This window comes from Uloborus diversus, chromosome 5, assembly GCF_026930045.1.
Source record: "Uloborus diversus isolate 005 chromosome 5, Udiv.v.3.1, whole genome shotgun sequence".
Lineage (NCBI taxonomy): Eukaryota > Metazoa > Arthropoda > Arachnida > Araneae > Uloboridae > Uloborus > Uloborus diversus.
In genome coordinates this window covers 9,659,450-9,686,123 of record NC_072735.1, presented here as the reverse complement: position 1 = coordinate 9,686,123, position 26,674 = coordinate 9,659,450, and the positions used below count along the sequence as shown (strand labels likewise).

General features: G+C 33.5%; 1 protein-coding gene across 2 annotated transcripts; it reads right to left on the bottom strand.

Annotated features, from left to right (window-relative positions):
- Positions 1-12,005: 12,005 nt before the first annotated feature.
- Positions 12,006-26,567, bottom strand: LOC129221914 (methylmalonyl-CoA epimerase, mitochondrial-like). Of its 2 annotated transcripts, XM_054856291.1 has the most exons (3): positions 26,342-26,567; positions 24,563-24,768; positions 12,006-14,165 (listed from the first exon to the last, which is right to left on the bottom strand). In XM_054856291.1, exons 1-3 carry the CDS (start codon positions 26,496-26,498, stop codon positions 13,851-13,853), a joined length of 678 nt encoding a protein of 225 aa, XP_054712266.1. In that variant the 5' UTR covers positions 26,499-26,567; the 3' UTR covers positions 12,006-13,850. The 2 variants fall into 2 exon arrangements, 1 of the variants encoding a protein (XP_054712266.1); XR_008580553.1 differs by lacking the exon at positions 12,006-14,165 and having other exon boundaries at positions 21,849-24,768; positions 26,310-26,567.
- Positions 26,568-26,674: the final 107 nt, after the last annotated feature.

Below are 26,674 nucleotides of genomic sequence, written 5' to 3'. Positions count from 1 at the left end.
ATGTTTCGTGATGAACACTCCTAATAATGGTATAAGAGGGGAAAACGCAGAAGGAGATAATGGTCACTTAGCCCTTCCAGTGCTGCACATTGTCTTTTTAAGAAGCGAGCTGATGTGTGCATCACATGACTTCCTTTTACTCCAATTTAATGTCATTTCCTCATCATTGGCAATTTTAATGTGATTCAATTGTTTACTTTCTAAATATCACCAACAGTGGCCATATTGAAACCAAATTAAAAAAAAAAAAACATCGCCAAATTTGTCGCCAAGTTGGCGACAAGACTTGGCGACCAAAAGACTGGCGATGTATCGCCAAGTTTCCGACAAATTATAACTCCACTTGAGTTTACATCGAAATTAATAATGATTTCCCCCCAAAAATGGGCAAAAGACCCCCTTAGGAACATTCCAATGCAACCAAAATTGAAGGTCCACAACTAGACCCCACTAGTAATCTACGTACCAAATTTCAACTTTCTAGGGCTTACCGTTTTTGAGTTATGCGAGATACATACACACATACACACGTACATACAGACGTCACGAGAAAATTCGTCGCAATTAACTCGGGGGTAGTCAAAATGGATATTTCGGGTGTCTGTAGGTTCCTAGGCATATATCCACATGTGGTGCGGTCGAAAAAAAAAAAAACTCAACATTCATTCGGGGGTGAGAAAAATGGAAATTAAGGCCGATTTTTGAGTGAAAATTTTTTCGCGGGGAATTGGGAAATTGGGCTCTGCGAAATAACCGTTTCAATGAAATAAATGTTCCGTTTTACAATATTCATTTAACTTGAATTCCATTACAATGAAACTCCCTTTACAATGGACAAAAGTTGCGGTCCCTTGAACTTCATTATAACGGGAATTTCCCTATTTCCTTTTAAGCATTTTAAAGAAAACTGAGCCCCGAAAATCTCAAAATCCATTACTGAGTGCTTAATTTAAAAAAAAAAAAAAACCTGAGTGTATGTGGAGGGAAGCGCTGACTAAAGCATATGAAGTAAAATATTGTTTGATTGTTGGCCCGCCTCGCCCCCCAAAATGTATTGTGGCCCTTAAGTAAAGAAGTTTATATAGACCCCTGTTCTGCACCGAAGGCCTTCTAGCGGTTAATAGCGTCAGCATTAAATGCTGTAAATTTGTTTACTTTACAGTGTCTCTCTTGAAGCAGGGAAAGTAGCGACGAAGTACACACAAAACATCACGCGAAAGTGCAACAACAATGCGCAGACAATGAACGAAAGCAACTCATTCCTATCATAAAAATATCCTGAAATAAAGTAGTACTAGAAGCTTATTTTTATAGCGCCTTTTAAAAATAAATGCATTTTATGTTCACAGAATCTAACTTTTCAGGTTTTTAACTGCTTTCAGAGCATATTTTTTTAACCCCGAAAAACTATTTTAAAGAGGGGGGGGGGGCAACCGTTTTTGTAGCAACTGTTAATGGAATTTAATGCTTTTTACTAGAAATATTTTAAATTCCAAAGGAACTTTTACTGTTCTTTTTTTTTAATATATATTTTTTATTTTTATGGTGTATGCGGGAAGGGCGGGGATTTTTACGTACTCAAGGAAAATTTTTAGCCCGGGCATCGCCGTGTGGGTACTGCTAGTATATTTATAATACTTATTAGAGCCAACTCCAAAATAATGCATCAGTTTGATTCAAAAAGAAGCTTTTTAATCTGAATCTAGCAAACCCACAGAAAAAACTCAAGGGCGAAAAAAAAAATTAAAAAAATTTATTTTAATTCTGTTCAAAGTTAATTCTTTTTATTCAAATTTAATTCTTCTACGCAGGAGTTTTGATCCTGTTTTGGGGTAGATAATTTTGTAAATAAAATTTTGAAAATATAAACATTGAATGATAGTAAACAAATAAGAATTTTCCATTGTGTACATAACGATATGATGTTTGTGACCACTTGCATATTGCATTTATTTTTTTGATTTTTTTGACTAGGTATGCGCCGATTGATCCGCAGAAATGATTAATTAAAAAAAAAATACTAAAAAAAAAACTGATAAAAATTTCGAGGATTAATCGGCAAAGTTTGGCCGATTAAATCAGCAGAACTGATTAATCAGCCAACTTTGCCGATTAATCCACGGATTTCTTTAATATTTTTTTTTAAGTATACTTTCAACAAGAAACTACGATGAATACATTTAAGAACTAATTTTTTGCAAACACATCACTTATGAAAGTGCAAAGTAAAAACAAAACAAACAGTTAGGAAAATGAGAACTAAATGAAATATTTAAGAATCACCCTCACAGCTGTAAGTCACATGCCACTATAATGAATAATTTAAGTTCAGGACTTTTAAATCGCAATGCGAAAAGCATGAGTGTGAAATTCCGCCCATCATAGCCCCCCCCCCCTTTCAATTCACCTGTCTTACAGCTACTTATTGTTTTTATGCTATTCAAGTCATTTCTTTTGACAGAAATAAACATACAGAGGCTACCAAAAGGTTCGTACACCTACGACTTTCAATGAAATAGGATCCTATCCATTGGTTGGAATTATTATTTCGGTATAGGTATTTAATAATAAGATCTATGATCAATTTTCAACAAAACTACATAAAAAATTTTCAAAAAATATTTAAACTTATTTTTTTTTAAATCAGAAACCAAAAACTGCCGGAAATTTTATCTTACAAAAGTCTTCGTACACTTTAAAAAATGTCTATATATTATTGAATAATCTTTTTTTAAGTAATTATTTAGTAGAATATCATGCAGTATCAACAACACCTTTTTAAACGTCTGGGAATAAATTTCATTCTTTTTTTTGCGTAATTTCTGAATAAGTGCTCAACCACGCTTTGAGTGTTACTGTTTTTAGCTCATTTTCGTTTCAAAGCCGTATTTTCGTAATCTAGCCTCCAGATATCTCTAAATACAAATACAAAAGTGACGACCAGCAACAGGCTCTGGGCCCAGCTAGACTGGTCCTAGTCAATTTACAATCCCCAGTGAAGATCAATGGCCCTCTTAAAACTGTCTACTCCTTTGCTCATTACCACCTCTTCCGGTAAGCTGTTCCAAGGTTCCACTACCCTGCTAAAATAATAATTTTTCCTAATATCCATGTTAGCCTGAGATTTAAATAGTTTAAAACAATGACCCCTTGTCCTGTTTTCAGTGCTAAACTTTAGCCCCGTAACATCTTTCGTTTTAATAAATTAAAACAGCTGAATCATGTCCCCTCGGTCTCTTCTTTGCACAAGACTGTACATTTTTAGCCTTCTAAGCCTGGAATCATAATCTAAGTGGGAAAGTCCACTTATTAGCCTTGTAGCCCGCCTTTGAACCCTTTCCAATACATTAATGCCTTTCTTAAGATAAGGAGACCAAAACTGAACAGCATACTCCAAATGGGGTCTTACCAAACTTCTATATAAGGGATTCTATATAAGGGATACTTCTTTAGATTTATTTGAAATAGATCTATTGATAAACCCAAGCATCTTATTGGCTTTGTTGCTAGCAATGCTGCACTGTTGGCTAAACTTTAAATCCTGACTTATTAAGACCCCCAGATCAGTAACTTTGTCTGCCTGACTAATGACTGAACCTTGCAAATAATAACTTGTACACTTATTTCCATGCCCTAAATGTAGCACTTGACATTTCCCAACATTAACAGCCATACCCCATTTATCAGCCCACTCCGTAATATGATCTAGATCCTCTTGCAGCTGATTTGCTTGTTCTTCATTTTCTACAGTCCTCATAACTTTGACATCATCAGCAAAACAATTCATGTTCCCAGAAATATTTTTGTGAATATCGTTCATAAAGACAATGAACAAAACAGGCCCTAACACTGATCCTTGAGGAACCCCGCTTAAGACCTCACTCCAATTAGAATAATTTCCCCTTACAACTACTCTTTGTTTCCTTCCGGTCAGACAGTTTTTTACCCAAATGAAAGTTTTCCCTCCTATTCCTATATCAGCTAATTTGCTAAGTAGAGCAACATGCGGTACCTTATCGAAAGCTTTTTGAAAATCAATGTAAACAACATCTACAGGCTTCTTATTGTCCAAAGCCATGGTAACTTTGTCATAGAAATGTAATAAATTAGTTGCACAAGATTTACCTTTCCTGAAACCGTACTGAAAACTAGTCAATAGATTATTAGTCTCTAGAAAATTTACTATCTTAATTTTCATCAATGTTTCAAAAATTTTGCAAACCACCGAAGTTAGACTCACAGGTCTATAATTTCCCGCACTCCCTTTAGACCCTTTCTTGAAGAGCGGTGTAATGTTAGCCAGCTTCCAGTCCTCTGGCACTGTCCCCGAGTTATAAGAAGCATTGAAAATATTTGCGATTACATCTGCTAATTCCTCTGCACATTCAACTAAAATTTTCGGATAAATATTATCTGGCCCCGGAGCCTTAGTCTCTTTAATTTTTTTCAAATGAAGTAAAACGTCATCCCTGGAAAATACAAAGTCCTCAAGCTGTACTATAGCTTGTGTCTTGTTGGTGTCCACTGTTGAGATACAGTTATCGTTAAAAACACTCGAAAAAAAGTTATTAAGAACATTAGCAATATCACTATCGTCCTGAATTAAAATTCCGTGCTCATCAACCAGTGGCCCAATATGACTATTTCGAACTTTCCCCGAATTAGCATATGCAAAAAACCTCTTGGGATTCCTGTTTATGTTATCTGCCAGTCTTTGCTCCAACTCTCTTTTCTGAATCCGTACCAAATACTTAAATTTACGCCTTGCCTTACAATATTGGAGCCTATCTGCACTGTGACCTGTTTCTCTAAACCTATGAAAAGCAGCTTGCTTGTAATTTAGAGCGTCTTTAGTTTCCCTGGAGAACCACATTGGCCAAATTTTAGTGTTGACACCCTTTCTCCTAAAAGGAACATGATCCCTAACCGCATTCGCTAGATTTTCCTTAAACTCTGCCCACTGAAGATTCACATCGCTATTGTCCAATCCAGAAGAAAAAACTGCTTTCAAACTCTGCCAAAGTGCCACAAAGTCAGTATTTCTAAAATTGGGCACAAACCTAAAATTCTCTACTTTGTGCATATCAAATTTAATCCCAAACCTAATACTGTTGTGGTCACTATCTCCAATGTGTTCCCCTACACATAACCCCTGAACAGAGCCTTCCATGTCGCAGAAAACTAGATCCAAAATCGCGTCCTGTCGAGTATCCTGAGTTACAATTTGATCTAAGAAACAGTCACCAATTACTTTCAAAAATTCCTCTTCTCTGCTATTATAATTATGGTAAAAATTAATCCAATCAATTCCTGGAAAATTAAAATCTCCCATTATGATTACTGACCCCTTACTAGAAATGTCACTAATAATACTAAACATCTGTTCGTCTTGACCCTGGCTTAAGTTAGATGGCCTATAAATATTCCCTAAACGTAGTTTTTTGCCCTTATTACTAATCAACTCCAGCCAAATCATATCAATCTCATTAGGTTTATCATTAATTACCAATTTATTGCAAATTGAAGTGTCTCTGACATAAAATAAAACCCCACCACCTCTTTTACCTACTCTATCTTGTCTAAACAAATTATACCCAGCAATAGATAATAAATCATCATCACTTTCGGTAGCCCATGTCTCGGTAACTCCAATAATATCCAACCTCTCGTCTATAATTATGCTTTTCAATTCTTCCATCTTGTTCCTAATACTACGAGCATTTATATAAAAAACCTTAAGTTAGCCCATCTTACTTTTATTTAATGCTGCACGATTGTTTGAATCCCAACTGTTAAAATCTTTTCTATTATTAGCCACCCTATTTCTGTTTCTACTAAAATCCCAATAGTTAGTACCCTTTCGAATTCTGCTCCTTAAACCATGCCCCCCATTCCAACTTAGTTTTTTGATTCTGAAGCCTCTAAAACCAAACCACTAACCATTTTGACCCCTGTAGAGCTCAGATGCAGGCCATCCCTAGCAATCCAATCTCGTTTACATTTACTCCACACATCAATAAACCTGATACTACGCTACATGTGTGTGACATTACACTACATGTGTGTTACATACGCTACATTAAATGTGTTACATTAAGTTCAAATCTGGAGATTGAAGGGGTATTTTCTAAACTTTAGGACAATTTTTGAGACACTAGATGCAAACGTTGAAAGCCGTGTGCTCATAGGCGGATTTAGGACAGAGTTCCTGGGGGGGCAGGATTTTTTTTTTTTTTTTTAGCAACATTTTTATTGCCCACCACTCCCATGTTTTTGTCTGTTTCCTGTGATGCATAAGTCCATGCTTTACTTTTTTGTGTCTCGTTTTCATTAATGTGTGTTTTCATGCTGTCCTTTTTGAATTGACCTTAAGAAAGGGAGCTGGTATCGAGAGAGTGACGCAGGGCTCCCTTTTAAGTGGGAAACAGAATATCTCCAATTTTAGGGGGCTGGATGTTTCTCCCCCGGAGGAAATTTTTTTAAATGGATATGAACTTCTGCATTTTGAAGCCTTATAAAGGTTAATTGGATAGACAAAGAAATTGATAACTAGATTATACAGTTGTACAGTATTGTTCAAACTTTGTAAGAAACAGCCCTTTTAAGTTTGAAAGAAAAAATAAACTATAGATTTCTCATTACAATAACCTTTTTTTAATTATAAGTAGTGCAGAAAACGAAAAGGAATAGAGGTAGTGTATCATTCTTTTTCCTGGCTAAACAGATTAACAATATGCAGTAGAAGTAAGTGGAGCCCAATTTGCTTAGGATTTTCAAAGACTTATCTAATTATTTTCAAGGACTCTAGAATAAATAAAATGATTTAACACAATTCATTTGTACTTTCCAGTGTCTGATATTTTAGTACTTGATAGTAAATTTTTACAGTCCTGTTCTAATTTTGTGAGAAATAGCTATTTTAAATTTAAAAGAAAAAAGAAACCATAGATTTCTCATGACAATTTTTCTTCAGTTGCAAGTGGGGCAGAAAACGAAAAGGAATAGAGGTAGTGTATTTTTTTCCGTGCTAAACAGATATACAATATGCAGAAGAAGTAAGATAAAAGGAATCAACAAAGAATTTCCAAAATACTGCATTCGGGATTGAATAAATACAAGATATGAAGCATGTGAGTCACAAAAATTTATTTCAAATAATACGTTACAAAAGAACCATGATTTTTACATTTTTAATACAAGATGTGGCAAGGAGCAGAATTTGACATATTTTGGCATTCCTCCCCCTCTACCATTTGTTAGAAATTTTTAAATTTAAGGTTTGTAGCCATACGTTTCCAAATATTCAAGGTTTTCAAGCACTTAAAAATGAAATTAGTTTTTTCAAGCAATTTCTATTTTTTAAGGAACGAATCATGAATTTTTTTTTAGAGTTAGGGACCCACTTCAAAGCTGGGGGCCTAAGCAATAGCTTGTTTATCTTATAGGCAAATTTGGCCCTGTTTGTAATTCACTCTTACCTGCAAATTTTTGCTTGATTTTTTTGTAATTTTTACGAAAATTTGTCAGTTTTTATGATTTAAACAGTATTTATAAAGTAAGTAAAATTGTACTCTCCTTCTAAGTAAAAAGATTCATTTAATCAGAACACACAGATAACTGAAATTTATTCAGTTTGCAATGGTAATCATTTTCTCTCTCTCTCTCTTAAAAAAAGAGAGAGAGAGAAGGAAAAAAAGGTAAATTAATCTACCAAGAACATAAATATCATGCACAAATATACTTGAAACGTGGACACAAATCATAACAAGTAAATCATTCTGTTAGCTCAAATGGGAAGGAGGGGAGTTTTTTCCCCTTTGCTTTAGGTTCTAATTTATTAAAATAATCGTCAATTATTTTAAGTGTTGCAGCTTAATGTATAGCGGGTTTAGCCTATATTTTCATTCATATACTTGCCCAAATGGTTTTCAGTAAAAAATAGTGAATTTAGACACATTTTCATCACCCCAGTGACAGATGTACTATTTGTATTTAATGTTCGTTTTTTTTTCCTTTTCTTTTCTTCCATCAGAAAAGGACATTCGCTTTTCTTTTCATTTTCATTGAACTATTCAAAAAAGAAAAAGTCATGATTTTTTTGTTTTAAGATTTTGGAAGATGTGTTGTTACTATATAAAGTCCTCCCAAAACTGGGGGGGGGGGCATTGTCCCATATGCCACCCCCCCTATAAATCTACCCATGCCCTTCTGAACTATTCAAAAAAGAAAAAATAATATTTTCTTTTTTTTCTAACTTTTGGAAGATGTGTTGTTACTACATAAAATCCTCCCAAAACTATAAATCCGCCCATGCGTGTGCTTCTTATCGTTATCTTGACAAAAAAAAAACAAAGTTGTTTACAAATTTTTAGCTAAGGGTTTAAAATTGGTTTTTAAAATATTTAAATGAACAGCAAAATTTATTATTTCATCAAAAAATTCCAAACTACCAAGTCCTGATGCTGATATGCACCCTCGCACAAAAACCCCTTCACCGTCCTGATAAACTGAACCAACTAAGTTAAATGTGTATTTTTCATAAATTTTTTTACAGTAAATCTCCGATCATGCTTTGTCAACTTTGCCGGTTGACCTTTTCTTGCCTTGTTTTTGGTCTGATTCTTTTTTTAAAAGCATTTTATCAATCAGTTTACAATAGAATGGAATAAATTAACTAATTTAGAGACATTTCAAACCAATTTACCTCCACTGTGGGGAAAAAATTCAACTTTCGAATCGTGTTTGTGGTTTTTTATGAATACCAGCCATTTTAAAGTAATAAACACAATATTAAGGAATAAATAAACAAAGAACTAAAGCCAAATGACTCTTAAGGGTCACCACAATGCAAAAATAATTTAAAAAAAACGACGTATGATAATTTTAATCATGAATTTATTCGAAAATATTTGAGTGTACGATGACTTTTGTGGCGTACTATTTCTCTGTCTCTTCGTTTTTTGACCCATTTCAAAAAGAAGATCCGTCAATATTTTGAAAAAACTACAGGGTTTTATTTAGAATGACATAGGAATGATGTGAAAAAATATTGGACTTCATATTCGAATTCAGTTTTGCGTTATTTTGGTTTTACTAAAAATTTTTAAAGTGTACGAACACTTTTGGGAGCCACTGTATGTGTACATAATCCCATTGCAACCTCCCCTCAACTCTCTAATGAAAAACAAAAAAAAAAGGGGGGGGGGGGTTCCTAATGCTTTTATTCCTTAAAGAAACTCAGAATCATCTCCTTAGTTAGTTGACGATATTTTTTTTTTTTTTTTTGAGTTGTTTTGTTCCTTTTTTAGCCTACTTTCCCAGTAAAAGTCAGAAAAAGAAGAAAAAAGCATGAAAGAAGGCTTAATGCATCTTAAAAATATCGTGAAAAACAAAAAAAAAGTCAAAAATAAATAAAATAATTAAATAAATATTGAAAAATTAAAAATTGGAAAGTAGGGTATTGAGATGGGGAAAAATGTCTGTCGGTCTGTCTGTCTGTCTGTCTGTCGGTCGGTCTGTCTGTCTGTCCCCCCCTAATAACTTTTGAATGAATAGTCCGATTCGAACAAACTTTTTTTTGTTCGAAAGATCTCGGCGAGGACACCTCATTCCCATATTTCACTTTTTGATTTGAACTATTTTTTGTTCAATTTTGAACAGTTCAAAAAAACTTAACATTAGTGCCTACGGGGAAATTCAAAGCAATTCCGAACTTTGAGGCGAATTTGCTTCAAACAAACTTTGTAGGAAAAAGCTTTTGATAAAAAACTTTTATATAAGATATCTTTTTGATTTGAACAATTTTCCGTTCAATTTTGAACAGTTCAAATCCCTTAACATTAGCGCCTACGGGGAAACTGAAAGTCAATGTAGATTCCGTACTTGAAGGCGGATTTACTTCAAACAAACTTTGTTGGAAATAGCTCTTGACGACCTACTCCCGACTCCGACTCCGAGAATTTAGGGGGACCTGACACCAACTCTGACTCCTGTTCCCGACAATTAATCGGACTCCGACTCCCCGACTTCGACTCTGACTTCGTAGCTTTGGCAAACATTTATACACGGAGGACAAATGACTGACTCCGATTCTTGGATATTCGACTCCGACTCTTTTATCCCAAAATGAGATTGACTCCGACTCCGCTGCTGTGGTTTTAACTGTGAAATAATTATTGTTGATATGATTTGTTTTTATTTTCACGCTAAAGTTTTAATTTAGGTATTTAGTTTTCGGTGAATAAACTCGAAAAATATGCGCAGACGATTTTTTTTTTGACAATGAAAATTATTTCTTTAAGTTGACATTTTATTGTTTTTTTTTATTTTGGTAAGTGCATTAATTCGTTTAAAAAATTATTTTCGGCAACAGGGGAAAAAGAAACGATTTTTTTTTAATATGATGTATTTATTTTAATGAACTTATTATTATTTTTTCGTTTTGAAAGCTGTTAAAAAAAATTTTTAATGGAAAGAAGTGTATTAGCTGCTTTGTTTAAAAGGTGCTGCTATTTTATTTGTTCGTTTTTTTGAAGAAAAGTAAGGAATATTTTATTCCTAGAAATCAGCTTAAAATATTTAAAAAAAATATGTTTGAAAAAATTTGCGATTTTAGCTATTTTTGAGAATATTGATAAGGTACTAGAAAGTAGTATGGGTATATGGGAAAGTAGGCTCGTCTAGTTCTAGACGGAACTTCTTGTACTAACTACGTATGAGGCGGTGAGAAACAAAGGGATGAAAGTGAACATTTTAAAGTTTTGAGTAAAATGCGTTCAAGTTACAGCCCAGGTAGGCTTTCATTAGAAACTTTTTCTAAATCATGCAGTGTTGCCTCCTACCAGGGCTACTAGTATTATCTCTTGCAACAAAACAAAGAAGAGGTTCACCTACCATTTGAACTGGTTAGCTCCAAATTTTTAATTTTGATACTAAAATTCCTTTGAGACCCACTGTCTCATATTTTACAATTATCCTTTTAAATCATTAATTTTTAATTCAACAAAAAATTAATTATTATTAAATATCATTTATTATTCTGATTTTTTTTACAAAATCATGTTTTTTACAAACTGATGGTTGATGTAGTTTTTTATTTATTTATTTGATTTTGAATAAATACACACATGTATGCAATGTTACAACATTTTTCATGTGTCAATACTTTTCTACTTTAGCATAGTTTTTCTTGATAACCTCAAATTTTTTATAAAGAATAAAAGCCTTGGATTAAATGGCTACTAATAATTAAAAAATAAATTTAACTTAAAATTACTCTCAAATTAGCCTGCTGGCCGCCTAATATTTTGAAACTTTCAAGTCTAGTTAACGTAATGTAACATCATTAACAATAATGTGAAAATTGGCACAAAAAAAATTGGAGGACATTTTAAAAATCTTTTGGCAAAATGAGAAAAGTGGAGAAAAATAAAGTCTCTCAGAAATAAAATATTAACTATTTCTAAAGTTGACATTATAAAAGAAAAAAAAAAATGGAGAAATTACAGTAAAATCCCTCTAATGTGGACACTAACGGGACAAATATTTTTTTACGCTATAGAGAGGTGTCTGCAGGACAAGGGTTTAATAATGTTATCTGAATTGGAACTGGGGAATGAAAAATTGTCCGCATAAGAGGGGTGTCCGCCCTTGAGAGGTGTCTGTTAGGAGGGGTTTTACTGAAGTAGAATTGAAAATAATCATTATGATCATTAATTGGCTCTGCCGATTAATCGGTAATCGACTAATTTGCTTGATAGTGCATCCCTATTAAGGAGCTTCACACGATAAGATATAACATTTAAGTTAGAAATATTAATTATATTTTATTCATCATGTTATCATTAGCTACAAAATTTTTGTATGATAAACAAGGCCTTTATAATCTTCCATTATTAACAACTGGAAGCCCTTGCTAGTATTTCTTACCTCTACATTAAAAAATAATACAAAAGAAAATTACTCATACAACCAAGTCAAAATATTTGCTCTCATTTGCTAGAAAAAATATTTTATTCAATAAATTGCACTCTAAAATATACAGAAGTTTCATTATTGACAATAACTGATTGGTAAGCTTTTGTCTACATCCACTGGTTCTTGTTTTTTATGTAGGCAAAAAACATTGACAATTATCATTACAGGTTACTCATCAGGTTATAAGCATTTAAAAAGTGATCATTTAAATTAAAATTAGGGACTGATTTTTTAAGTGGCTTTTAGTGACATTTTACAAAACAGACATTACAAAAAATGAGATTCTTTTATCCCAATGTGATGCATTTGACTAGAAATTATTTATAAAGGCCACTGAATAAGCTATTTTGATGTGAAGCTACAGAATATACATTTAGAATTGTATTGATACAACTAATTTTTCATAGTATAAAAGTGAAACATGTAACATTAATACCCTTGATTTAAATGTTGTTAAAGTTGAAGTTCCAAAATGCAATGGTAGACTATCTTTGTTTGGGGAACCTCCTTTCCTTAATATCAATCTTCCAGGGGAGGAGGGATCTAAAATGGAACGCGGGCCCATGTGAAGGGGAGAGTCACAGATCCCATGTTCTGGTACTCTATCCTGGAAATTTTTTGAAAATTGAAGTCCTAAAAATGAAGTTTTTAGAAATTTTGCAATAATTTAAATGGGAGTGGTTAAGAAGTTCTCCCTCTTTTTTTTTTTCGAAACTATAGTTTTAAAAATCAAATTTTCATCATTCTTTAGAAATAGTAGGGAACTCCGCCCCAAAAAAATTTTAAAATTGACTTCTTAAAAACACAATTGCAGAACTTATTTGGTAATGTTAGGCGCTCGGAACTTGTTCGAAATTAAAGCTCCAAATATACAATTTTAGACTATTTTCGAGTAGTTGGCGAGATGTTCAGGGACTCTCCCCTGGAAATTTTAGTGAAATTCAAGTCCTGAACATATAGCTTGAGATACACTATAATGATTTGGGGGGGGGGGAAGGGGCTTCAGGTGCTTAGCATTTTGAAGAATTCTTTATTCTTGGATGGATTAGAAAAGGGAAAATAGGGGGAGACTAAAAAAAAGAGGAGGGAAGGAGAATATAATTAGCTGATTAAAAATTTGAAACTATTAAAAAATTTTAATTTATTAATCTCTTTATGATTTTCATCCACATTACTTATTTTTTATTATTCAAATAACTTCATCTTCCCAAGAAGTGATATTTTCTTTTCTTCAGTGCAAAAGAATATTTTTGAAAACATTCAATTCAGTATACTTAGATGGGCACGAGCTCAATGGACATTTACAACATTTCAAAAGATTGCTCACAGTTAAAACATTCAAGTACATGACAACTATAAAGAAGATTTAAAGCCACATTGATGGACAACTTAACACAAGTGTTGAAGTGGAGCACTGAATCAACTTTATGTAAAAATAGAAATAATATAAAATTATAAAATACAACAAAAACAAATTGAAATATAAAAGCTCAAAAAGCAACAGAGCTCTTTCTAAGGAAAATAATATTCATATCTGGAAGTATTCTTACGATCATTAAGATTTTCATTGTGACATTTCAAAGTCAAAAACAAATTGAAAATTGGCAACTAACAGTTATATAAGTTTAAGTACCCTATCAGATCTATCCCCAAATAATTTGGATGTCAACCAGTTTTCTTTTTTTCAATATCTTTGCTGATTGAGTTCTATTTCTGTAAAAGGTATCATAAAATTTACACTCATTGAAAATAAATCAATTATTTGAATCCATTTTGAAATCAGAAAAATAAATGCAACTCACAATTGTTTTAACACACTGTAAAATACCCTGTTCACTGTTTGGTTTGAAAAATACAGCGCAAAATTTGAAAACCTATACTTCTTCTAGCTCAATAAGAACACCTCCACAGTCTTTTGGGTGTAAAAATATAACAGGTTTACCATGTGCTCCAGGTCTAGGTTTGTCCCCTAAAAGTCGAATATTTTTCGCCTTAAGATCCTCAACGGCATTCTCTATATTATCAACTTCTAAACAAATGTGGTGCATTCCTCCAGAGGGATTTTTATCAAGGAATGATTCTATTGGGCTCTTGTTTCCAAGGGGATGAAGCAATTCCAACTTCACATTAGACAACTCAACGAAAACTGTAGTAACTCCATGTTCTGGCAATGGAACGGGTTGACTAGTCTGTAAGAAAATACCATGGTTAAACTGAAGTTCAAAAGAGAGTGAGGATAGGCTAAGAGAAATTGAGAATGTGAAAGCATTTTTTTTTTTTTTTTTTTGTGGGGATGAAACTTAAGCATCGTTTTTTTTTAAAAAAATTCATAAAAAGATTTAGTTGTTACAAAAACTAAAAAAAACTGTTTAACAGCAATAAACAAGGTTTTAACAACAATTTACACTAAACAATCAAAATATTTTTTCCAAACACATTTCAAGTCTGGAATATAAGGTAAAAATTCTAACTGGATATTGAATACTTGGTTAAATTTTTTCAACTGTAATACTTATATTTTTATTTTTTGCCAATTTAAAAAAAAATTATGTTTTTTTATTTTATCAAAGAAATGTTTCTTTATTTTATATAATTATTATATAAAAATATTATGAATAAAAAAATATGAAATGACAATGCTTTTCCATTCAACCTCCTAAAGTAATCCACAAAAAGTATAATTGATATTTATATTAATTTTAAACAAATATAATATTAACCATTCAAAAACAAAAGTCAAATTAATATAAGGGGCAGTTCAAATATAAACCTTTTTTTTACTGATTGCATATTTTTTTTATTGATTGCTTGCCAAATAAATATATACAAGAGATCTTTTTTTACATACTGTCCTTCTTTTCACACCCATTTTCTCCACCGGATTGGCAAGTTATTGATGCCATTGTGATAGAAAAAAGAGAATATGCACAGCTAGTTACACCTTACACACAAACTCTTCAACACTTGTATCATCATCAAACTGCTGTAATCCTAGGTCTTTTTTGAGTGGCACAAACAAATGGTAGTTGTAAGGTGATAAATCTGAACTGGACAAAGAGTGTTCAAAAGGTGTCCAATGAATTTCCTCTCATTTTCCCCAGGTTAAAGTGTCAGTATGCGGCTCATGAAGAAAAGTGACAAAACACACCAGTTGCTTGCATCGCTTTTCGTGATACATAGCTTTTGGTTCAACCAAATTGCGACAGTGATATCATGCATTAGTTGTCCTCCTTCAATAATGCCACAAATGGCAACAATGTTGTTTACCGTGATGCTTGTCCATTAGAGATGAGACGGGCTCAGCCCGGGCCTGAAGCGGGCTAGGGCTCTAGAACTGAAAATAGGTTTTGGGCTCAGGCTCAAGCACAGATATTCAATCGCCAATCTCCATACAAATTCAAAGCAAATAAACATTTTCCTTTTTTTTTTTTTTTTTTTGACTTATCTCGGGCATGTCTAGCAATGCTAAACAACCCCCATGAATCCAAATATCTGCAAAAAATCCAAGAACAGCAATGGGTCACTAAGGACCTCATCCTTCGTAAAACCCAAACAAGATAGAATGTGCTCAGGTGAAACCTCTCCAGCAGAGCACCAGTGACACTCCGGAAAAGTCTTGATATTCCCAGAGAATCTAAGAGCTTTTGTGTGGCCACTCAGGAATCTTGAATATGTTGTCTGGAGGAGTCTACCCTTGAGTCTAAAGGACTCACCAGGACATTTTGCAAAATACCAGGCGTGTCTGGGAGGTGTTTTAAATTGGCGATTGAGCTCCATTTTTGAAATTGTGGAGATCTCACTGAAAGTAAGATCACACCCTCCGCAGCAGCAGATCTAGCCAAAAAGTCAGCCCTTTCGTTACCCTCAACTCCAACGTGGGAAGGGATCCATTGAAAGTGAATTGTATGTCCTGATGAAAGAGTATGTAGTAGACTCAGAATGTCCAGGCTGGTCTTGTCGCCCACATTACTCCAATTAGCGAGGTGCTGAATTGAGGCACGACTGTCAGTCAAAATCCAGATTTCCTGGAAACACTCCTCCCGCTGAACAGCACACTGCAGACCCTTCCTGATAGCAATCAGTTCTGATCTAAATACTGAACAGAAATTCGGGTTTCTGATTTTAAATTCCAAGGCCCCAGAGGGAGTAGGAATGAATACTCCACTGCCCGAAACGCCAACTTCTCCCCTGCTTCCATCTGTATAGATTTTCAAGGAGAAATGTGGTATATTATGTATAGTTTCCAGGGCCATTTGTTTAACTAGGTCCGGTGGATCTGAACTCTTGATCACACTAGTCAGGAGCTCGTCATGGAAATAAATTCCCTCAAGCTCCAAACCAGCTCCTGCGTAACCCAGGAAATGTGTTTCCACATCGGAGGGAGGTAAGTTCAATGACCTTGCATAGGAGAAAGGGCTATGTTTCTTCAAACGAGTATTATCATTCCATGCAAGAAGGTAGGCTGAAGTCCGGTATTGTTCTCTATAACTATATAATTTGCTAAAATACCTTGTAAGGCCACACTGTCTTCTTTTAAAAAACATTTTCCTACTGTGAGAAAATGAAAGGAACATTTAAATCAGTTAAATCAATGTCAAATTTACCCCCCTCCCCCTTCCCAAAAAAAAATTAATTAACGCTTTATAGTGTTTCTTTGCGATTACTATTGCAATATGTCATACAGTAATGCATTTGAAGTAGAGCATTTCAAGAAAATTTAGAAACTTCTGTTAATGAAGAACATTTGACGTAATATTTTTCATTAACAGAGAGATCATGTCAGACTGTAGAAGCAGGGTTCATACCCTTAAGGGAGAAAAAAATTCAAGCACTTTTCAAGTACTTTTCAAGGCAAAAAAATTTTTTTTCAAGGCAATATCATAAATTTGTACTAAAAATATTGTATGAAGATTTCATTCAATGCAAACATATAAATAATAGGTAATAATATACAAAAGTAAAGAAAAACAAAATTGCCTTTTCTACAACAACAGACTCATATATATATAAAAAAAAAGATCTACTGTGTTGAAAGTTTTTCTGCAAATGTCTGAAAAACTTGGTCATAAAGAGGAGCAGGTCCTACGAGGTTTAATTTTGAGATATTCACATTCAAAGAAGTATATTTTATAGAATATGAAAGTTAATATTTATAAAAAAAAAATAAAATTAATAAAATAGAACCTTTTCTGAGTGATTTTAATTTTTATCAGAAGAAACCACAATGCCTAAATTCAATGGAATGACTAGAGGAGGTTTTGATTGATAGTGGTTCATACACATATAAGGGCGGTTAGGATCAAAAACACAACCCAGAAGGTAATTCCCGGTTGCACTAAGTTTAATATTATTAGACTTTTGATAATTATTTATGGGTATCAAAGTATAAATCAATCAATCAATTTCATACAAAATCACTTGTAAGTTTCACGGAGCTAATCATGGGGAAGGGGGGGGGGGGATAATTTTGAAAACTAAGACCCCTATTACTTAAATATGCATGTGTACAGCAATTACTTTTGATACATATAAAATTCATTTCTTATGTTAAAATAATTTATGAAGTTAAAATATTGCACAGATAAGTGCCTGTTGATAACCAGCAACAAGCAAAGGGCCTAACTAGGTTGGTCCTAGTCAATTTATTTGACCCCAATTAATATCAATGACCTTCCTTAAGCTATCTACCCCTTTGCTGATTACAGCCTCTTCTGGTAAGCTGTTCTAAATGCCCCACAATCCAACAAAAGTAGTAATCTTGAATATTTGAGGTAAAGGGAGAAACATGGAAGTAGGGAGGTGAAAGCATAACAAACTCTACTGGATTTCCAGTGAATAATCAAAACACAATCACCCGTGTTATATACCTTAATTATTTTAGTAGACATAAAAGAATGATGTACTTATAAATTCAACTTTACAAAATTGTATAACTCAACTTTATCATTAAAATACAAACTTTAAGTCAAAATGTTAAGTGCTCAATCGCTTAAATTAAATTTTTTTTTAAAAAAAATCTGTAATAACCAAGAATTAGCTAATGATAAAATTAAAATCAAAATTGCAAAATTAAGCAAGTATATATGTAATTAAACAAAACAAAAATAATTAACTTTTTAGTTATTAAAAATAATATAAACAAGCTAATTTTATGTAGCATGTGTCAAAATAATTTCTAATTGCCAGAAGATATAAAAATATTTACAAGTTGCAAAAGGGTTGAAACCTCAAACAAGAGAAGCAAATTGTCACAAATTAAGTTCAATGCTGGCATGTTTCCCATAAAATAAATTCATTAATTTTTTACTAAAATTAAACATAAAATACATCATAAAATTAAACATAATCTAAGGTTGCATGTATGAAAATCACATCTGATTAGCCAAAATATTTAAATATTTGGAAGATGCAAAAAAATTCAAATTTCAAACAAGAGAAGCAATTTTCCGCGAAGTCTGAGTAAGTTCAACGTTGGCATGTTTTCCATAAAATAAATTTATTAATATTTTATTAAAATTAAACATAAAATATGCTAATCTGAGGTAGTATATGCGAAAATAACAATCGATTAGCCAAAATATTTAAATATTTGCAGGATGTAAAAAGATTGAAATTTCAAAAAACAGAGAAATTTTTCGCGAAATTCGGGAAAGTTCAATGTTGTTATGGTTTACAAAATAATTCCTTTTTTAGACATGGAAATTAAACAAAAAATAATCTAATCTGAGGTACTATACGTCAAAATAGCTTCCGATTGTAAAAAACTTCAAAATATTTACAAGATGGAAAAGGATTGAATTCCCAAACAGGGAAGCGATTTTTCGCGATGTTGCAAATCGAACGCATGTTCAGAAAATAGCATTAGTAAAATACTTTATTAAAGGTTTTAAGCACAATCCGATGATTTTTGAAAGAATTTAAGCACCAAGAAACTTTTTCAAGGTTTTAAAACTTTTTCAAGGTTTTCAAGCACTTGAAAATGAACTTTTTTTTTCAAGCACTTTTCAAGGTTTTTCAAGGGCGTACGAACCCTGAGAAGGCTCAGTTTTTGATACAAGAAAGTTTCCTTCGGGCTTGGATTTTGGTCCAAGACAATATCACTCGGGCTTGGGCGGGCTCGGTTACAAATTTTCGGGCTCGGACGGGCCCGGGCTGTCAAAAATGTGCCCAAACTCATCTCTATTGTCCATGCGGTTGTTGATGAGGTCTGGTTTCACCAGGAGTCTTCTACAGCTTCTCTTCCTGCCACAATTTTCATAGCTTATTCATACACTGGAGTGTATAAAGTGTTACTTCCAAATTGTGCGTGAAGCCGTCTTAAAATTTCAGATGGTTTGGTGCCCTCTTTTGTGAGAGATTTAATAAACCAACTAGCTACGTTGCCCGGCTTTGCACGGTCCACCTCGAAAATAGAAGTTATGTCAAGTGACGCGTGTTCAACACTCAGCCTTGAACCAAAAAAAAAATCTAAAATTTTGTGGCAGATTGCAGAAAAATAACCAAAAAAGTAAACATTTTAAATCTTTTGATTACAAGAAAAGCCTTTAAAACTAAAGCAAGAATTTCACTTCTTCATATTCAAGAAAAAAAAAAGGCAACAGATCTTTCATCTCAATAATTTTCTTCACCGCTATAAATTTTAATAAAAGCATTGTTGTAGAAAGTTGAGATAAAGCACTGAATAAAAATTTGAATGGAGGAAAGCCTTTGAAAAGTAAGGGTTTCATGTCAAAATCCAAGTACAGGACAGTCTTGAAAATCCAAGTTCATTGGAACTCATGTCACCTCCGAATACTGAAAACTCGGATTATCCGGAAAATTCTTCCAGATTGAAAATTGACACCATTCGGACAACATAGGATGGACACTTTTTATTCCAACATAAATTTACGCTTCAATTGCATCTAAAGGAATTATGATTTTAGTTTTTCACGATATCAGTGCGTATTTATGAGAGCAATTTTAAGCAACCAAAACATGCATTTTGACTGCGTCTGATGCCATTTCAACAAGTTTTCTGTATCTATCTAAGTGCATATGTATGAGATGTATCTCCCATAACACAAAAACGTTTAGTTGTGAAAAATTTCCTTTTTGAAACTCATGTGGAGTCAAGTAGCGCACCTACTTTTTTATTGCAATTAGATGAAGATCTGACAGAAGAAAGATCTGTTGCCAAAAGGGAGTTCTTTATCGAAAATCAATGTCAATTTTGCATATCAAGTTTTTATCTCCAAGGCAGCATTGAATACATATCTTGTAGTCGTAATACATATCTTTTAATCGAATATTTCGTGTCACTTTGGGAGTTGTTGAAACATTTCTCAATGTTGTAAAAAAGCAGTCGAAAACTTTGTACTATGGAATGAGTAAAACGAGAACAACGTGTATAAAGTACAAATAAAGTTGAAAACTCCGCAAACAGCTGTTTTGGGGCTGTTAAATGCAAGCCCTTTCATCAGTGCACAAAAAAGAAATAAAAGTCCACACAATGTAGACCGAATGACAAATGAACAAAAATGGAAGGAAGCAAAGTAAATAGACATGGAAACCGGAAACACATGCGTCACAGAAGAGCAACGACACCTATAGTGCGGAAAAACGTCACAAACAGGAAAAGTTTTTAAAGATAAGATTTCCAAACACTGGGGAAAGGGGGAGTACTCGACAAATCATTAACTACTGAAGCAGAATTTTTGCAAATGTAATAGGATTCCCAAAAATCTAAATCATAAATCGAAGAACACCCATGAATAACCTTGGCAGAAGAAAAGTCGAAAATATGATTGAAAGATCAACATTGTTGTGCAATCGAGAAATGTTTTAAATCTTGCTTTTTGACAGAAATTTCATGTTCCTTAATATACAAAATTTAAGAGAATGTCGGGTCTGTCCTATGTATGTCATTTGACACTGACAAGAAATACTATAAATGCCCCATCGGTCAGATGGGGGGGGATGCACTGATGAAGGGGCTTGCATTTAACAGCCCCGAAACAGCTGTTTGCCGAGTTTTTAACTCTATTTTATTACTTTATTTGTACTTTATACATATTGTTCTCGTTTTACACATTTCTCAATGTCTTTTCCTTATTTCCTATTGGAAGTTAATTAGCTTTACAGGAGCAAAAATTCTATTTTCAGATTTTAATGAAAATATTTTTTGAGCGACTAAAAAATTACATTTAAAATATGAATGAAGCACCTCGGATTAAGCGGAACCTCGAGCTTTCTGGACTCCTATCTTTGACGCTTTACTGTATTATATATAAACAAGGTTTTTAATTGATATCTCCGCTAATTATTATCGGAGGATTAAGTTAAATAGACAGACATAAAGACGGGGAAATTATGAATCTATCAATACCTGGCTCGATGGTCAGTTCACTGCCGTTCGGGAGAAATAACTTGGACATACATAGATACATATGAACGTTTTTAATTATATAAGATTGGGGCCCATTTGATATAAATACCAGCGTCCACGTGATGTTTAGTTCTTACACGACTTTCTTGTTGTGTGTTGAATTTTATTTTGCACTGATGCTCCACTGTGGTTTTGAAATAGCTATATGATGTATTTTCTCGAGTATTTGTGCCATTTTTTACGTTGGTTTTTTACTTTAATCACATTGTAGCACAATGCTCATTTTTCATTTAATTTAAGTTATACTTTATAAACATTCTTTTTTGAGAAAAATATTTTAAACATGCAATTACTGATTTCAGGTAGTAAAGAAACTTTTTTTTTAAAATTGTTTACCTTACAAATTTGCATTCAGAAGGGAAAAAAAAATCAATAAGCTTTTTTACGGAGGAAACGAGAATACATTTAATTAACTATAAGAAGCAAGATATACACCAAAGCTTGAATTATTTTTATTAAAAAGAAAAGCATTTACATTAATTTCAGGCATAGTACAATTTGTACAATGAATATTTCATATTTTTAACTTCACAAAAAATAAGCTGTATGACTCTAAACAAAACTCAATACACTTTGTCAAGGTTTCACAACAACATGTATACTTTGTGTACAGCAATGCAATTTAGCGTTTCATTTATTTCAATTAATTATTTTTAATTATTCAGGTTTTGAGGGCCTGATAAATAATATGCTATTTCATTGGAGATTTGCTAGATGAGATAAATTTAAAAAAAAAAAAAAGTTGTTATGATTCAGTTTTCTTATGTACACAATCGAAAATCCTTCAGAGGCTTTTTTTTTTCCCCCATTCAGAATTATTTTTAATTAAGAAGGGAAACAATTCAAGTTTAGCAATAGGGGTTAAAAAAAGAAAAAGATTTAGTTGTTACATTAGAAACACTTCCTCATTTTGGAAAATCATTGCAGAAAATGCAGAAACCGAGAATAACAACAATTCAGTGGTATTGATTAATAATTTAATATTATCATTATAATTAAAAATCTACTCTAAATGCTTCAAGTCCTATAATGACAAAACAATGCATGTTACAAATATAGAACAATTATAAGAACATTCCTTTTTTACAAATGCAAAGGGAAAATAAATGCTATATTTATCACATCCCTGTAATTAAAAAGGTGTGTCAAACAGGCAATTTAATTGCGTTCAATTAAGTGATTTTGAGTAAAATTAAATAGTATTGATTCCATTTCAATTCCTTTAAAGCATATCTGACCAGTTAAATTTTAGTTCTCTTAAAATTAAATGAAGAACCACAATTTATTCTGATCTTGATCTTAATTCCCTTGCCTAGTTTTTGTAGCTAAAGTTTTCTTCTATGTGAATCAAATTTGAGCAAATAAAATTCCTGATTTATAAACTAATGAATAAAATATAATTTTAAATAACAGATTACTGCACCCAAACGATTACTTCCAGACAGCGCTGTTGATGAAAAAAAAAATGTTTGGGAGAACTCTCCTTCGGGATTTGGGGGGATTAACTAAAAGAAAAAAAAAGTGTCATGAAACTAATTTACTTTACATTGACATTACCAAAAAAAAAATATTTTGGGAGAACGGAGATAATCTTTCAGTGACAAGACTTAATCTTTCAGCGTTCTCGAGTTTGTCGACCGACTTGAAGCGCTTCCCTTTCAAATGTTTTTATAAAGAATCAATCACATGGAAATCGCAGGGCGATTTGTCCGGGTTGTAGGATGGATGGTCAGCTGCTCCCTTGCTGAACTCCTTGAACATAGGAGAATCATTAATTACAGTGTGTGCTGTGAGACACTCCAAAGACTAGGCAGGTTCATCAAGAACCAGGGCTGCCCACGAAGAGTGGTTTTGCTTCATTATGACCCGCAGCCTTACGTCTCTAGGGTCACCCAGGCGGCATGCCGCCTGGGCTTTTAAGTGGGAGCAACTTAACCATCCGCCCTGCAACCCAGACAAGTGGCCCTGCAATTTCTAGGTGTTATTTAGGTTAGGCCATTTTAAAGGGAAGCACTTCAACTCGGACGACAAATTCAAGAATACTGTGCAGGACTGGGTCTGGTCACAGCCACCGAAATTCTGGGAATAAGAAATCCTTCGGTCAGTTAATCAGAGGGATCGTGGTGCTCAAGCCTATGGTGCACACTTTGAATAAAGTCTTCATTTAAACTCACAGTATCATTAGGTACCTTTTCAATTAAAACGATAATAGTATTTTCTATTTCCATGATTTTTGATAAATTTCTCAACAAATGCATACCACATAAAATAAATATAGATAACTTGCATGAAATACACCGCGAGTTCAGTCATTTCCAGCCGAGGACTGAAGTTTTGTGCTTATTAGCACTCATCAGTCTGGCATAGGAAAGTAACTGAACTGGAGATGGAAAACCTCTTAAAGGAGCCAAGAGTGCCAAACAAACTGGTAGCTAATATAGAATTAGCACAGATCAGATGAGTGACCAAAGCAATGGTTTGATTCAACTCTAAGATTTTTCCTAAGCCGGGCTGATGAGTGCTAATAAGGGTGCATTCGGAAACAAGGATCGGTCGCCTCGGTGCAGCCGCAAGCGTTCGGAAACACTTGCGGTGGAACCGGTGACGTCACTTAACCGCGTTCGGAAACGCTGCGGTTGTTTTCTGGCGGTCGACTTGGTAGCAACCTGTGGCACCGATGTCTGGAAGCGGTTAGCGAGATCACAAACATCACAAAGTCTAAGTTGGCCAATCCGGTCGTGTTTCATGTTTTGATCGTAACACACGTGACTTGCTTATCATGAAAGTTTACGCTTTGATTGGAGTGTCGTTTGCTGCTGAACTAGAACTACCACGGTTTAACCACGAGCGTTCGGAAACACAGCTGTTCTACCGAAATTCCTAGAGAAATTCCAAATACGTCATAACCACACCGGGCTAACCACACGGTGTAACCGGTGCATCGTTTCCGAACGCAGCCTAAGCACCAAACTGCAGTCCTTGGCTGGAAATGACTGAGCTGGAGGTGTATTTCATGTATTTCTGCTTTAGCACTGACTAATGGGCGGTAATTTACTGAATACATAGATAACTTGGCTTGCTGGAATCAAATGATTCATATTTAAAAATTAATAAATACATAGCAATTTTATACATTAACTTGGTACATAAAAAAGTTACCTTAGCACCTAAAACATCTCTGTAAAATTTAACACTAGTGTCCAAGTCTTTTGTAGCAGTGGCCAAGTGATTCACTCTTAAAATATTCCATGATTTCTTCTGCAGTGATCCCGCATGAAAACAAGCTGTATCGGCCACCAGATTGACAGCTTTAAACATTTTCAATATTCTACTCCGGAACAAACTAAGCATTTCTATTAAAGAACCTAAAAATAAATTGATAAAATAAAATAAAAAGATGTAAGTAGTAGTATTATTTTCATTAATAGGCACATAATTGCTCAAGAAAATATTTCATTAAATTTTCATATTAAAAGAAAAATTATGTATTAAGCATTATCTATCATTTTGAAAGTTATGCTCGAACTTGTTTAATAAATCTTTCTTGCACTAATTGTTAGGTTATTGTTTAGGTTAATATGCTACTACTGCTAAGGCGTTCTACACTAGGGAAAGATCTAACAAGACTACAAGTCTGGGCTACAAAGTACAACTGAACCTAAAATTAATACATCGCTCCTTTGAAAAAAGGACTCCACAATACGAAATTAATAATTTTCTTTTTTTTTTCACTTAAAGCACTTCATAAGATGTCATGCCCCCCCCCCATATGCAAAATTTTAAGGGGATGGGGGGGGGGGGGGCTCTCAGATATTTCCCAAATGGTTTAGCAGGATATTTTCCACAAGGAAACCGATTTCAGTACAGATAAAGAGTTATTAAATTTTGACATTTTTAATAACTTATTCATTAATGGCTGAAGAAGAAATGTTTTTACATTTTTGCAAAGAAAAATACTAAAAGAAGGAAAGCTCTAATTTCTACGGGGGGCTTGATCCCCCATTCCCCCCCATATAGGCACCTATGAATGACGTTATCTTTCTTGGAAAATATTGGCAGATTTTTTGTTCTAATATTAACCACTGGAAAACACAGCAAACTTCTTGAAAAGTAAAATTTCATTTCTTTGTATTGTGGCATTTTTCTTCCAAATAATCAATATGTAGGAATATTTCAAGCAATTGCTATGAAATAGCTTTATATTCAATAATCCATTATGAAAATATTTCTCAATAATTCTTTCGCTGAATTCCAACATTCAGAAGCTCTTTTTTTTTAACGAGTCATAAATGGAATCAATTTGCTTTAGTGGAGTATACAAAATGTTTTATGTTGATTAAATCATTTGAAAAATTGGAATAGAATGGGATGAATTTATTCAACATTTTAGATTTACAACTTCAATAAAAATATTCGATAATCAATTACAAATAGAAATGCCTCATTAAATTATATAATATCAAACATTTCAAAAACCATTAAAAAAAATTTTTTTTTGGTTTTAAATTGGTAAAAAATTATCAAATAACACTATTGACAATATTTGAGCACATATAACGAAGAAAGTGTCCTTTGAAAAAATGAACTAAATATTTCTCAAAGTTAAAGTCGATTTTTTTTTTTTGAGCCTTAACCTGTCATTGGGGGAGGTGGAGGCTCAGGAGCGGACAATTGCTTTTTCTTCCCTTGCCTATGAAAAATTAATTTAGTCATGTAAGAGGGAGCGGGGTTTTTAAAGGGGGGGGGAAGCACTATATAAACTTCTCTTTGCCCCCATCCCTCCTAAAGAGCATGGCCTCGGCGCGCTATTTGGCTCAAGCACAGAAAATTATTTGTACACTTTCTTCAAAAATTAACTTTTTCGTTCATTGTACTTTTATTTCAATAGACTAAAACTTTTTATTACCTTTAACTAAGATGAATTGGTAAGCACTTCACCTGTATTTTCGGCAGCTTGACTTTCACGAATTTTGCGTCGAGCAGGCATAGTCGTAAAATATTGCACCATTTGATAGCCAAGTGTAATGGCCCCTATAGCTGTTAAACCCATAAGACCAGTAACTGCTATTTTATGTAATTTGTCGGCAAGTTTCATTTTACCAATAAGTTTGAACTCTTTTTTGCTAAAAATAATTTTTCACTTACGTAACTTTTGATCGGTCGCACGGCGGACATTAATTACAGCTAAATCCTGGCGATTTTTACAGGGAAATTTACGGCAACCTTGACGTTTGGCGACGCAATGGTTTGGCGCGCGAACAAACGGTAGAT